At 41.1% G+C, this 15106-nt stretch overlaps 1 protein-coding gene across 1 annotated transcript; it reads right to left on the bottom strand.

The window, feature by feature from the left end:
- Positions 1 to 772: 772 nt before the first annotated feature.
- Positions 773 to 14904, bottom strand: rpz (rapunzel). Its single transcript, XM_079583389.1, has 4 exons — positions 14259 to 14904; positions 9601 to 9654; positions 7291 to 7632; positions 773 to 1176 (listed from the first exon to the last, which is right to left on the bottom strand). The coding sequence occupies exons 3-4, from the start codon at positions 7603 to 7605 to the stop codon at positions 805 to 807; spliced, it is 687 nt and encodes a 228-aa protein (XP_079439515.1). The 5' UTR covers positions 7606 to 7632; positions 9601 to 9654; positions 14259 to 14904; the 3' UTR covers positions 773 to 804.
- Positions 14905 to 15106: the final 202 nt, after the last annotated feature.

Here is a 15106-nt window from a genome sequence, read left to right as displayed (position 1 = left end):
CTCAGCCCCTCCTCGTCGGCCTCAGCCCCTCCCCCTCTGCCTCAGCCCCGCCCCCGGCCCCGCCCCCTCAGTGGCAGCGGCGCAGCGCCTCCTGCATCTTGTCCTGCACGTGCTGCATCTTCTCCGCCCACTCCTCGCTCAGCCCCTCCTCGTCGGCCTCAGCCCCGCCCCCTCGGCCTCAGCCCCGCCCCCTCAGCCCCGCCCCCGGCCCCGCCCCCTCAGTGGCAGCGGCGCAGCGCCTCCTGCATCTTGTCCTGCACGTGCTGCATCTTCTCCGCCCACTCCTCGCTCAGCCCCTCCTTGTCAGCCTCAGCCCCTCCCCCTCGGCCTCAGCCCCGCCCCCGGCCCCGCCCCCTCAGTGGCAGCGGCGCAGCGCCTCCTGCATCTTGTCCTGCACGTGCTGCATCTTCTCCGCCCACTCCTCGCTCAGCCCCTCCTCGTCGGCCTCAGCCCCGCCCCCTCAGCCCCGCCCCCGGCCCCGCCCCCTCAGTGGCAGCGGCGCAGCGCCTCCTGCATCTTGTCCTGCACGTGCTGCATCTTCTCCGCCCACTCCTCGCTCAGCCCCTCCTCGCCGGCCTCAGCCCCACCCCCTCGGCCTCAGCCCCTCCCCCGGCCTCAGCCCCGCCCCCGGCCCCGCCCCCTCAGTGGCAGCGGCGCAGCGCCTCCTGCATCTTGTCCTGCACGTGCTGCATCTTCTCCGCCCACTCCTCGCTCAGCCCCTCCTCGTCAGCCTCAGCCCCTCCTCAGCCCCGCCCCCTCAGCCCCTCCCCCCGGCCTCAGCCCCGCCCCCTCGGCCCCGCCCCCTCAGTGGCAGCGGCGCAGCGCCTCCTGCATCTTGTCCTGCACCTGCTGCATCTTCTCCGCCCACTCCTCGCTCAGCCCCTCCTCGTCGTCGCCGATGACGGCGGCGTAGCCCATGAGGGCGATGAGGCCGATGCAGAAGAGGTGCGTGAGGCGCGTGCAGAGGCGCTCCATCACGCGGCGCTCGCCCTGGCTGTGCTTCAGGTAAACCTCCAGGATGGGCCGGCTGAACAGCTTGGGTTTGCCCGTCACGCCGTCGTACAGCGTGTGCAGGTTCTGGTCGCCCAGGTCGTTGGCGTAACTTTCCTCGAAGTCGTCTTTCTTTCTCTCGCGATGTTCGGGTCGAGACTCCACCATCTCCATGAACTTACGGAACTGAGAGGAAACACACCGGTTACTTATATATATATACAAATATATATGTATACAGATATATATATATATACAACCACCATCTCCATGAACTTACGGAACTGCGAGGAAACACAAGGGTTACTTATATATATATATACAACCACCATCTCCATGAACTTACGGAACTGCGAGGAAACACAAGGGTTACTTATATATATATATACAACCACCATCTCCATGAACTTACGGAACTGAGAGGAAACACACGAATCATTCATATATATATATATACAACCACCATCTCCATGAACGTACGGAACTGAGAGGAAACACAAGGGTTACTTATATATATATATACAAATATATATGTATACAGATATATATATATACAACCACCATCTCCATGAACTTACGGAACTGAGAGGAAACACACGAATCATTCATATATATATATATACAACCACCATCTCCATGAACTTACGGAACTGAGAGGAAACACAAGGGTTACTTATATATATATATACAACCACCATCTCCATGAACTTACGGAACTGAGAGGAAACACACGAATCATTCATATATATATATATACAACCACCATCTCCATGAACGTACGGAACTGAGAGGAAACACAAGGGTTACTTATATATATATATACAAATATATATGTATACAGATATATATATATACAACCACCATCTCCATGAACTTACGGAACTGAGAGGAAACACAAGGGTTACTTATATATATATATACAACCACCATCTCCATGAACTTACGGAACTGAGAGGAAACACAAGGGTTACTTATATATATATACAAATATATATGTTTACAGATATATATATATACAACCACCATCTCCATGAACTTACGGAACTGAGAGGAAACACACCGGTTACTTATATATATATACAAATATATATGTTTACAGATATATATATATACAACCACCATCTCCATGAACTTACGGAACTGAGAGGAAACACAAGGGTTACTTATATATATATACAAATATATATGTTTACAGATATATATATATACAACCACCATCTCCATGAACTTACGGAACTGAGAGGAAACACACCGGTTACTTATATATATATACAAATATATATGTTTACAGATATATATATATACAACCACCATCTCCATGAACTTACGGAACTGAGAGGAAACACAAGGGTTACTTATATATATATATACAACCACCATCTCCATGAACTTACGGAACTGAGAGGAAACACACCGGTTACTTATATATATATATACAAATATATATGTTTACAGATATATATATATACAACCACCATCTCCATGAACTTACGGAACTGAGAGGAAACACACCCGTTACTTATATATATATATACAACCACCATCTCCATGAACTTACGGAACTGAGAGGAAACACAAGGGTTACTTATATATATATATACAACCACCATCTCCATGAACTTACGGAACTGAGAGGAAACACAAGGGTTACTTATATATATATATACAACCACCATCTCCATGAACTTACGGAACTGAGAGGAAACACAAGGGTTACTTATATATATATACAACCACCATCTCCATGAACTTACGGAACTGAGAGGAAACACACCCGTTACTTATATATATATATACAAATAGTGGAGAGCAGACTGAGTGAAAGTGAGAGCGCCGCTATAGATCCAGACGCATCTCGTCATAGAAGGGGGCGTGGCTTCGCCGAGGGGGAAAATAGAATCTTTTGGGAAACACAATTTTTCCATCTTTTTAGCCATTTTCTGGTGGAAAATCAACTTATTTACCACGTAAATAAAGTCCAGTGTAAATCAGGCCCATGTGGATATTTTCTCACAGCAGATTGTTCAGTAGAAGCGAAAAAACGGCAGTTGTAGCAAGCGCTAGCTAACCGTTAGCATTAGCCATTCTGTTGAACCACTTTGCTCCTCTCCATGTCTTTGTTTATTTAGTAGAAACTAGATTCATAATTCAGCGTTTGGTAAAGTAGTTTTTGAACAATAAGGGGGAAAACAATTTGGATAAAAATCTAAACTTTCTCTTAACTGTTTTCAAACATGACCACGATTCCAGGGATGCCGTCTGTATCTATGGTGGAGTTTGGTTTATTTTGGTCGATTGATGCTTTTAAATCAATACAATTTCCAAACAGGAACAACAACAAAACACAAATATTCAACCAAAGGAGGATCCGGCTGAAGGGACGAGACCAGGGGTGCCCAAAGTGGGGCCCGCGGGACAAATGTGGCCCGCTGAAACGATTCTGTTGGCCCGCCAGAGAGTGACCTGCTTTAGCGCTGAGAGTGGTTAAACGAACCGAGGGGATCTTTTTCCTCACGTATCAGGTTTTTTTCCATCATTTTTTTGTTGGGTTTTCAACTCATTTTTGTAACTTTTTGTCATTTTTTTTCACACTTTTTTGTCATTTTGTTGTAAATTTTTTGTCAATTTTTGGTCACATTTTTGTCATTTTTTTGTCACATTTTTGTCATTTTTTGTCACATTTTTGTTATTTTTTTGTCACATTTTTGTCATTTTTTTGTCACATTTTTGTCATTTTTTGTCACATTTTTGTTATTTTTTTGTCACATTTTTGTCATTTTTTGTCACATTTTTGTCATTTTTTGTCACATTTTTGTTATTTTTTGTCACATTTTTGTCATTTTTTGTCACATTTTTGTCATTTTTTGTCACATTTTTGTTATTTTTTGTCACATTTTTGTCATTTTTTGTCACATTTTTGTTATTTTTTTGTCACATTTTTGTCATTTTTTGTCACATTTTTGTTATTTTTTTGTCACATTTTTGTCATTTTTTTGTCACATTTTTGTCATTTTTTGTCACATTTTTGTTATTTTTTGTCACATTTTTGTCATTTTTTGTCACATTTTTGTCATTTTTTGTCACATTTTTGTTATTTTTTGTCACATTTTTGTCATTTTTTGTCACATTTTTGTTATTTTTTTGTCACATTTTTGTCATTTTTTGTCACATTTTTGTTATTTTTTTGTCACATTTTTGTCATTTTTTTGTCACATTTTTGTCATTTTTTGTCACATTTTTGTCATTTTTTGTCACATTTTTGTCATTTTTTTGTCACATTTTTGTCATTTTTTTGTCACATTTTTGTCATTTTTTTGTCACATTTTTGTCAATTTCTTGTGACATTTTTGCCACTTTTTCATCCATTTTTCCTCATTTTTTTGTCAATGTTTTCTCACTTTTTTGTCACATTTCCATCATTGTTTTCGTCTGAGTTTTGTTGCTATTTTCTCACCTTTTTTCCAGAAGCTTTTGGATTGGGGTTAAGCCAAACTGGAGAAAATGTGCGGTAACACTTTACATTACGGGCCGGTAAGTCCTTGGTACTTATAGTGGTATTTACACTGGTAATTCTAGGTGGTAATTACAGTGGTTCTTCTAGATACTTATTGTGGTACTTAAAGGATACTATAGTGAGAATTACAAGTAATGTACTTCTAGATACCGTGGTAACTCTTAGTAATGAAGGTCGTGCTTCTTGTTTTCCCTAATGCTGTTTTATGTTGTTTTATAGTCATACAATCCTAGAAATTATGTCTGTGTGTAGAAGTACCTCATTTACTACCTATGAATTGCTGCTGTAGTATTCTTGAATTACCAATAAGTACCACAGATGTATCACTGAAACTACTAGAAACTATCATTTAAAGTATAAAGTACATAGAAGTATGACCTACATTACTAAGAGTTACCACTGTATCTCATAGTACTGAGAGATACAGTGGTAACTCTGTCTCCCTAACCCTAACCCCTTATGACTTTTAGTACCACAATAATAACCTAGAATTATCACTGTAAATACTAGTACTTACCACTGTAAATACCACACCAAGTAACAAGAATAACCACTGTAATTACCACTATAAGTACCACGGACTTACCGGCCCGTAATGTAAAGTGTTACCAAATGTGCTCGGTTCAGGTGGGAGTTAAGGGGTTAAAACTCTTCCATTCATTCTCAATGGTAAAATGGATGCAGTACACTTTTTGACCACCAGCGTCAAATTGGGGGTGCTGTTTCCCTCCTTTTGGAAACACTGTTGTGGTGTCACAGAGCGTTGTAGCAGCAACTTTCACAGTTTTCCAACTTTTATTGCAAAGGTTGTTACGTCGGCAACAGTATATGTTAAAAATGACTTATAAAAGAACTGATGCTGAACTGACACTTTCAAAATAATCTAATGTGGCATTTTCTTTGAGTGAATGAATGAGGTAGAGGTCATATTTTTTGTCCATTTTTTATCCAATTTTTTTTCTTTTTTGTTACATTTTGGTCATTTTTTCGTACATTTTTTGTCAATTTCTTGTGACATTTTTGTGACGATTTTTCCACTTTTTCATACATTTTTCGTCACTTTTTTGTCAATGTTATATCAATTTTTGTCACATTTATGTCATTTTTTCATCATTTTTTCGTCAATTTTTTCGTCAATTTTTTGTCAATTTGTCAATTTTTTTATCATATTTTTGTCATTTTTTGTCAATTTTTTATCACATTTTTGTCACATTTCTGACATTTTTTCGTAATTTTTCTGTCAATTTTTTTATCACATTTTTGTCATTTTTTCGTCAATTTTTTCGTCAATTTTTTGTCATTTTTTGTCAATTTTTTATCACATTTTTGTCACATTTCTGTCATTTTTTCGTCATTTTTTGTCAATTTTTTTTGTCATTTTTTGTCAATTTTTTTTCAATTTTTTATCAAATTTTTGTCATATTTTTGTCATTTTTTCGTCATTTTTTGTCAATTTTTTTGTCACATTTTTGTCAATTTCTTTTCAATTTTTTATCAATTTTTTGTCATATTTTTGTCATTTTTTCGTCATTTTTTCGTCAATTTTTTATCACATTTTTGACATTTTTTATCAATTTTTTATCACATTTTTGTCATTTTTTTTCCAATTTTGTATCAAATTTTTGTCACATTTTTGTCATTTTATCGTCATTTTTTGTCAATTTCTCGTGACATTTTTGCTACTCGTGGATACCAAACATGGGTTGGATAGACGGGCACACTTGAGATGAGTTTGGTAGCCTGTGCGTGTTGGATAGTACGTATACACCGTTTTTCCACACTGAGATATGTTCTAACCTTAGACGAGTTCATGTGTACCTGTCTGGTCGTCACGCGTGTCCTCAGTCACGTTAGCACAGACGGCGTTAGCATTTAGCCTCTGTAGCTCCAAACCAGGTGAAGATAGAAGCTACCAAGCTCTTCCACGTTTTCATTATTTAAACATGGTTACTGGAAAAAAGGTGTGAAAATAGCAACAAAACTGAGACGAAAACAATGATGGAAATGTGACAAAAAAGTGACGAAAAATTGATGAAAAAGTGGCAAAAATGTCACAAAAATGTCACAAGAAATTGACGAAAAACGACAAAAAATGAAGAAAAAAAAAAATGAAAAAAAATGACAATAAATGACCAAAAAAATGACAAAAAATGACCAAAAAAATGACAAATATTTGATAAAAAAAATGGCTGAAAATCTGACAAAAAAAATGGCAAAAATGTGACAAAAAAATTACGGAAAAAATGACAAAAAAATGACAAAAAATAACAAAAAAATGACAAAAATGTGACCAAAATGTAACAAATAATTTACGAAAAAATGACAAAAAATGACAAAAAAAATGACAAATATGTGATCAAAAAATTGCTGAAAATATGACAAAAAAATGGCAAAAAACGAAAAAAAAAAATGACAAAAATGTGACAAAAAATGTACGAAAAAAGGACAAAATAAGGACCAAAAAAAATGACACAAATGTAAAATGAAAAATATGTGATAAAAAAAATGGCCGAAAAAATGACTAAAAAAATGATAAAAAATGTGACAAAAAAAGACCAAAATATGACAAAAAAATGATAAAAAGGTTTTCCACATTGTGAAATTACACTTTATCGTAACCATATTTAAAGAGTGAACATGTGCGCTGTGTTTGAGGACTGAGGACACGCGTGAAGACCAGACAGGTACACATGAACTCGTCTAAGTTTAGAACAGATCTCAGTGTGGAAAAACGGTGGCCTGTTCCTTTAAGGAGTAAACCCAGAGCAGATGTTTCTCATAAGCACCTGGCTGCGCAGGTTCTCCTCCACGCGGCAGTACTGTCCGTCCAGCGTCTCCTTCTTGATCTGCATCAGCGTGTTGCGGTTCTGCTGCGAGAGCTGGTCCAGCGCTCGGTCCACGGAGCCGAACTCGCGCTTGAGCGTCCGGATGTCCTCGTCGTCCACGTGGTGCAGGACCACGCGGATCAGCGAGCCCGCCACGCCGAAGATGGGGTTGACCACGGCGGCGGCGGAGGAGATGGTGGCCACGCACTGCAGCACTTTGACCAGGCCCTGCTTCAGCTTGGCCTGGTCCTCCAGCAGCTCCTCGTTCATCTCCATGTGTCCTGCGGGGGGCGCTACGCGGGCCTGTGGGGGGAGGGGACACGCAGGGTTAGGTTTAAGGAGGTCAGAGCGGCGATGCCAGACTGGGGGAGGTTCTACCGGTGTCGGAGAAAGGAAAGGATCGAAAGCCTGGACCGAAAAACAAACAAACTTCAATCTTTAGTTCTGATGCTGTTGGTCCAAGGACAGGTTTAACCTCTTAACCCCCGCCTGAACCCAGAGGATCTTTTTCCTCACGTCATCTGATTTTTTTTTTCGTTTTTTTGTCCATTTTTTTGTAAATTTTTTGACATATTTTTGTCACATTTTTTTCACATTTTTGACATTTTTTCGTCAGTTTCTGATTCAATTTTTTGTCATTTTTTTGTCACATTTTTGTCATTTAAAAAAAAAAAATTGTCACATTTGTCATTTTTTTCTCAAATTTTTGACATATTTGTCATAAATTTTGTGTCATTTTTATTCACATTTTTGTCATTTTTTCGTCAGTTTCTGATTCAAATTTTTGTTATTTTTTTGTCATTTTTTTGTCACATTTTTGTCATTTTTTGTCATTTTTTTGTCGTTTTTTTGTCAATTTTTTTTCACTTTTTGTCACATTTTTGTCACATTTTTGTCACATTTTTGTCACATTTTTGTCATTTTTTCGTCCATTTTTTAATCAAATTTGTATCACATTTTTGTCATTTTTTGTAATTTTCCTCCTATTGTTTAAAAAAAAAGCCCAATATTTGCCTTATTTTTCCTATTTATAAAAAAAATATTCATTTATATCGGTAAGGTATCGGAAAGAGTATCGTTCAGGTATCGGTATCGTAAACCAAGTATCGTTAAAGTACTGGTGTCGGAAAAAAACATGTAACGGTGCCCAAGTCCTCACGTATGCAGACAGTTAGCGAGTCTGTTAGCGTTAGCCTGCTCCATGTATTTTCCCTATAGCCGTTAGCATTAGCCTCAAACATCGCGTTGTCCACCATCTTCTCTCTCAGCCTTCGCTTTTCCAACATTTTTTCCAAATGTTGTTCACATTTTTCAACACTTACTCGCATTTTTCTCGACTACTCGACCCAGGAGATGATTGAATCCGGCCCACGACTTGCAGAGCATAAATTCCCGAGTGTCAAAAAAAAAAAAAAAGCCCGTTCCTTTGAAGAGTTACACTTTTTTAACCTCTTAACTCCCACCTGAATGGATCCCATTTTCTCCAGTTCGGCTTTACCCGAATCAAAAAGATTCTTGGGACAAAAGCACCAAAAATGTGACAAAATTTGAACCAAAGAGTGACAAAAACTCCAACAAAAATTCAACAAAAATTCAACAAAAATTCAACAAAAATTCAACAAAAATGTGACAAAAATTCGACAAAAAATCAACAAAAATTAGACAAAAATTCAACTAAAATTCAACTAAAATTCAACTAAAATGGGACAAAAATTCAACTAAAATTCAACTAAAATTCAACTAAAATGGGACAAAAATTCGACAAAAATTTAACTAAAATTCAACTAAAATGGGACAAAAATTCGACAAAAATTTAACTAAAATGGGACAAAAATTCGACAAAAATTCGACAAAAATTCAACTAAAATGGGACAAAAATTCGACAAAAATTCGACAAAAATTCAACAAAAATTCAACAAAAATTCGACAAAAATTCAACTAAAATGGGACAAAAATTCGACAAAAATTCGACAAAAATTCAACTAAAATTCGACTAAAATTCGACAAAAATTCAACTAAAATTCAACAAAAAAGTGACAAAAATGAAAAAAAAAAAAAAAGATAGAAAAAAAACATACCAAAGGTGACACAACACAGCAACAACGCAAGGAAAAAGATCAGTTTTGTGGGTCTTAGCTTTCAAATGAGGTGTTACACAGCCAAAAGAGGACAGAAGGCATTTGGTTTAGGCGGGGGGTCAGAGGTTAAAGAAATGACCAGAATAAATAAAAACCAAAGGAAAGAATTCACTCATTCTCACCAGGGTCGTACCTGACGTTCAGTGATTCTCCGTCCCTTTTAAGGAACAGCGGAAAACGGGACGACCTGTGGAAGCAAAAGCAGGGAATCAGTTCAGCCCATAGAGCCCGCCCACGTGGCCCCACAGAGCCCGCCCACGTGGCCCCACAGAGCCCGCCCACGTGGCCCCGGTGTGGTCGGAGGCGGAGTTTCGAGCCGTGCGGTGGCGCTGAAGCCTCTCGTGTTTACTCACACAGTTCAAAGCTTTACGTCGGGTTAGACATATTATTTACACGGCTTTAGGTCTAACCACGGGAAACACCTGACTCTGGCCTGACTCCGCCCACTGACCTGACTCCGCCCACTCCACACATTCCACGGCTCACTCAGAGCTCTTACTGACGAGACGCTGGTGCAAAAACTAAAACTAGGCTTTTCTGAGGAACTTCTCACTTTTACACAAGAGTCGAATCTGGGTTCGTTTTTTTTTATAGTTATTAGTGAAAAATGTAATGTCTTCTTTTTTGGAGGGGTTCAATAAATCAGTCAGGAGAGGAAATGACCATATTTGGATTACAGCATCGGGAAAGGAAGGAAGGAAGGAAGGAAGGAAGGAAGGAAGGAAGGAAGAAAGAAAGAAAGAAAGAAAGAAAGAAAGAAAGAAAGAAAGAAAGAAAGAAAGAAAGAAAGAAAGAAAGAAAGAAAGAAAGAAAGAAAGAAAGAAAGAAAGAAAGAAAGAAAGAAAGAAAGAAAGAAAGAAAGAAAGAAAGAAAGAAAGAAAGAAAGAAGCCCCTGTGGATGTTTCTCCCGTCTATCTCAAAGGAAATGACCATATTTGGATTACAGCATCATCTCAGCCACAGCCTTTCCTGCTACACGTGGATACCAAACATGTCAGTGTGAATGAATAAGGGAAAGACCAGAGAGCGAAAGTTGAGTTTTAGTCCAAATCTTCTAGTTTCACTTTTAGTTTTTTGTCCTGCTTTTGATTTTCATTCACGATTGTAAAAGAATACGTTCTTTTTTTGCAGCTAAAACTGAAGCTAAATGTTATGAATGTGGCACAGGGCGCAGTGAGGGGCAGCGTCCAGCAGAGGGAGCACTGTTTCAGCACCAGGACAGCAGCTTTAGCTCCGTAAGGCTCCACACTTCGGTCCTGACAGGTTTATTCAGCTTTGAACCCAAAAAACAGAGAGACGTTTTGAATTTTAAACAGATTTTTTCACTAATAACGAGTTCAGTCACGAAATAAGAGGAAACACAACAGTCCAGTCGAAGATATACAAACATAATCTGTTATGTAGCACCTCGTCCAGTCGTCATAGCGCCCCCTTTTGGTAAAACCTGACCCCATATATCCTCTTAGCCCCTGCTTTAACCTCTTAACTCCCGCCTGAACCGAGAGGATCTTTATCTTTTTCCTCACGTCAGATTTTTTTTCCATCATTTTTTCGTCGGGTATTCAACTCATTTTAGTAACTTTTCTGTCATTTTTTTGTCCATTTTTTGTTTGTTTTTTTGTCAATTTTTTATCAGATTTGTGTCATTTTTTTGTCAATTTTTTGTCAATTTTTTATCAAATTTTTGTCATTTTTAATTACATTTTTGTAATGTTTTTGTCACATTTTTGTCATTTTTCCGTCAATTTTTTGTTTTTTTTTGTCAAATTTTTAGCACATTTTTGTCATTTTTTCTTCCATTTTTTTGTCAATTTTTGTATTTTTTTGTCAAATTTTTGTCATTTTTTCTTCCATTTTTTGTCAATTTCTTGTGACATTTTTGCCACTTTTTCATCAATTTTTCATCACTTTTTTGGGTCATTTTTTCGTCCATTTTTGTTTGTTTTTTGTCAATTATTTATCATTTTTTCATCACATTTTTGTCACATTTCCATCATTGTTTTCGTCTCAGATTTGTTGCTATTTTCACACCTTCTTCCCAGAAGCTTTTGGATTGGGGTAAAGCTGAACTGGAGAAAATGATCTCCAGTTCAGCTTTACCCAAATCCATGAGGTCACCGCCTATAGACCAGTATAACGCCTCATTTGAAAGCTAAGACCAACAACACTCACGCTGTCGTCACTCTTTTGCGGCGTTTTCATCCTTGTTTTGTTGCTTTTTTCAAGAAGATTTAGATTTGGGTAAAGCCAGACTCAGCTTTTCCTTGGACACGCCCCCCTCCTGTAAGCAGACTGAACTGCACCAGCCAGATCCCCAAGGCTGTGGTTCCTCAGGGCGGCGCCCCCTGGTGGAGAGTGTGGTCATTACAGCCTCTCTCCCTGAGCTTCAGCCCTTTTTGTCGCTCTTTTGTCGCTTTTTCATCACTTTCTTTTGCTTTTCGGTTGTTTTTTTTGCCTGAACCGAGCACATTTCCTCCAGCTCGGCTTTACCCAAATCTAAAAGCTTGTTGAAAAACGCGTCAAACAAGCAGAAAAACCTTCAGTCAGTTTTGCAGGTCTTTGAAGGGGTGACTCTGACCGTCAGCTCCAGCCGAGAAGCTTTTAGATTTGGGTCAAACCAAACAGGGGAAAATGCGCTCAGTTAAATATTCCCGTCTCCCTCTTAACCTCTGAACTCCCGCCTGAACCGAGAGGATCTTTTTCCTCACGTCATCACATTTTTTTCCATCATTTTTTTGTTGGGTATTCAACTCATTTTAGTAAGTTTTTGTCATTTTTTTTGGTCATATTTTTGTCATTTTTTCTTCATTTTTTCGTCACTTTTTTATCACATTTTTGCCACATTTTTGTCATATTTTTTTCTTCATTTTTTTGTCATTTTTTGCCACATTTTTGTTTTGTTTTTTACCACATTTTTGCCACATTTTTGTCATATTTTTGTCATTTTTTCTTCATTTTTTTGTCATTTTTTGCCACATTTTTGCCACATTTTTGTCATATTTTTGTCATTTTTTGCCCCTTTTTTGTCGTGTTTTTGTCATTTTTTCTTCATTTTTTCGTCACTTTTTTATCAATTTTTTGTCACATTTTTGCCACATTTTTGCCACATTTTTGTCATGTTTTTGTCATTTTTTCGAATTTTTTTGTCACTTTATCACATTTTTTAAATCAAATTTTTGTTATTTTTTTATAGCATTTTTGCCACATTTTTGTCATTTTTTTTATCAATTTTTCGTCACATTTTTGTTTTGTTTTTTACCACATTTTTGCCACATTTTTGTCATATTTTTGTCATTTTTTGCCCCTTTTTTGTCATGTTTTTGTCAATTTTTCTTCATTTTTTCATCACTTTTTAATCAATTTTTTGTCACATTTTTGCCACATTTTTGTCATTTTTTCATACATGTTTTCTCACGTTTTTCCTCACATTTCCATCATTGTTTTCGTCTCAGTTCTGTCACTATTTTCTCACCTTTTTCCCAGAAGCTTTTGGATTGGGGTAAAGCCAAACTGTAGAAGATGCTCTCGGTTCAGGTGCGGGTTAAGGGGTTAAACACTCTGTCCGTGCGCGGAGTCTCCAAACCCTGTCCTGTTGTTCCAGTGACTGTGCGTAAAAGCTGCTCCCTGGTTTGGCACCGCCCTGCGCGCCCTGCAGGAGGCGCTGTTCACCCCCCTGAGCGGCGTTTACGCACCGGTTTGTATCCGTTTATAAGAAGCCAAAGGGACGATTCAAGTCTGGACGCTTTTTGTTCCTTATTTTCACACTTTAGGCCAGATTTAATGACACCATGATCTTCACCCTGAGGAGGAAAAGCCTCGTCTTCACAGCAGCTCCAGAAACATCACGGATTCCAGGTTTTTCCAGAGATTTAATCAGGAAATCATGAGTTTGAATCCAGTTTCTCCTCACGTTATGACGCAGCATCTCCACTGTGGCTCCTCCAGACTGTCCACACTGTCCACACTGTCCACACTGTCCACACTGTCCACACTGTCCACACTGTCCACACTGTCCAGCCTCAGTTTCAACTAACATCTGCCTGGTTAGACACTAATAACTAGTTTATTCCCAAACTGATTCCCTCTCCGTCACAAAACGAGCCCCTGCATTTAAACACCGGCTCAGTTTGTTGGTGACACTCGTTGGTCACGTGCCCAGGGGCCCCCGGGGACAGTGCGGGGCCCCTGGAGCCGCTGTGGTTTAAAGAGAGAGAGTTGTTTGGACAGAAGCAGGAAGTGTTCACCTGCGTCAGGGGCCATCTTGGATGTTTTGTGTCGGCCTGAGCTCGTGCGCGCGGCCCTGTGTCAGCCGCACACATGAGACGCGCGAGGAGGCCTGTGTGGAAGTGTCCCCCCCCCCCCTGTCCCCCACCCCCCCGTCCCACACTGTCCACATTAACGCCTGTCCTCTGTCTGTGCCCGCAGGAGACTGTCCCAGGACGCACGCGCTGGAGTCCCACATGAGCGGCCCCCGGTGATGCCACGGCGGGTCTGCGTGTCCCCTGTCCCCCCCCTGTCCTCCCTCTGTCCTCCCCCCCCTTCCCTCACGCAGTCCCCCGCCTGTGACGCAGCGCTGGGCCGCAGAGGCGCAGAATGGCTCCCCCTGTCGATCCTCCATGTTCCGCCGTGACGCACGGGCTCCGGGACCCACCCTGCTCCACCGCGGCCCAGAACGGGTTCAATCCACCTGAAACCCGGGACATCGGTGTCTGACGAGGGGCCAGGGGACCCCCGGGGGCCCCTGAGAGCGAGCAGAGCCGAGCAGGCCGCTGTGAAAGCCCGGATTCTTACCTTGACTCTGTGGCTGCGGCTGTGGCTCCTGCTCCAAAGCCCTGCGCTCCGCGGCCTCCTTCTTCTTCCCAGAAATCCCTGCAAAAAGGGACACGTCCAAGTGTGTAGAATATGCAGGGGTGATCAGGCCACAAAAGAACCCGTCCTGGGGTCCCGGAGAGGCCCCCAAAGCCGGGAAAAGGCCCCATGGCGCAAAACAGCCTTGTTGAATAAAAATGGCGCTTTAAACTGGCTGTTTGTTTTAAAAAGTGAGTCCATGACGTCCGGACGTGGAGCTCACATCCCCTGCACCGCGAACATGCGACGGTCCACCCGGTAGCCCCGTAGGCACGCGCTCAGCCAATGAAAAGGCGGCGCGCAGCTCCGTCAGCGCGCAGCCACAGCCCTGACGCACTAGCGGCAGCGCGTCGTGATGCTGCAGCGCGGACTGCGCGCGGCTCAAAGGATGAAAACAAACGAGTTCATGTTTAAACCGAGGTCCAGGCGTCACGGCGCGCGGAGGGGCCGGTGCGGACCCGCGGGGGGGCGGCGGGAACCAGCGCGCGCCCCGCTTGGATCGTTCCGCGCGTCCGTTTAGGTTCCTGTCGCTCCTGCCGCCTCTTTAATGATCCGCTTTTTACATTTAGACCAAGTTTAGCCTGAGAACGAACGGAGAGACAGGCAGCAGCGTCTGTCTCTCTGTCCTGGGATGTTTTACCGATATTTGTGGATGTTTTGGCTCGAAAACCGCGACTAAATGATGGTTTTACCTTGTCAAGTCGGTGCCTCCGTGTCCCACAAAGGCTGAAGGCTTGTCCCGCTTTGGCTGATGTTTGGGACGGTCCCCCCGAGTGTCGCTCCAGCGGAAG

Source organism: Gobius niger, assembly GCF_951799975.1.
Source record: "Gobius niger genome assembly, contig: SCAFFOLD_129, whole genome shotgun sequence".
NCBI lineage: Eukaryota > Metazoa > Chordata > Actinopteri > Gobiiformes > Gobiidae > Gobius > Gobius niger.
This window is presented reverse-complemented; position numbering and strand designations above follow the sequence as displayed.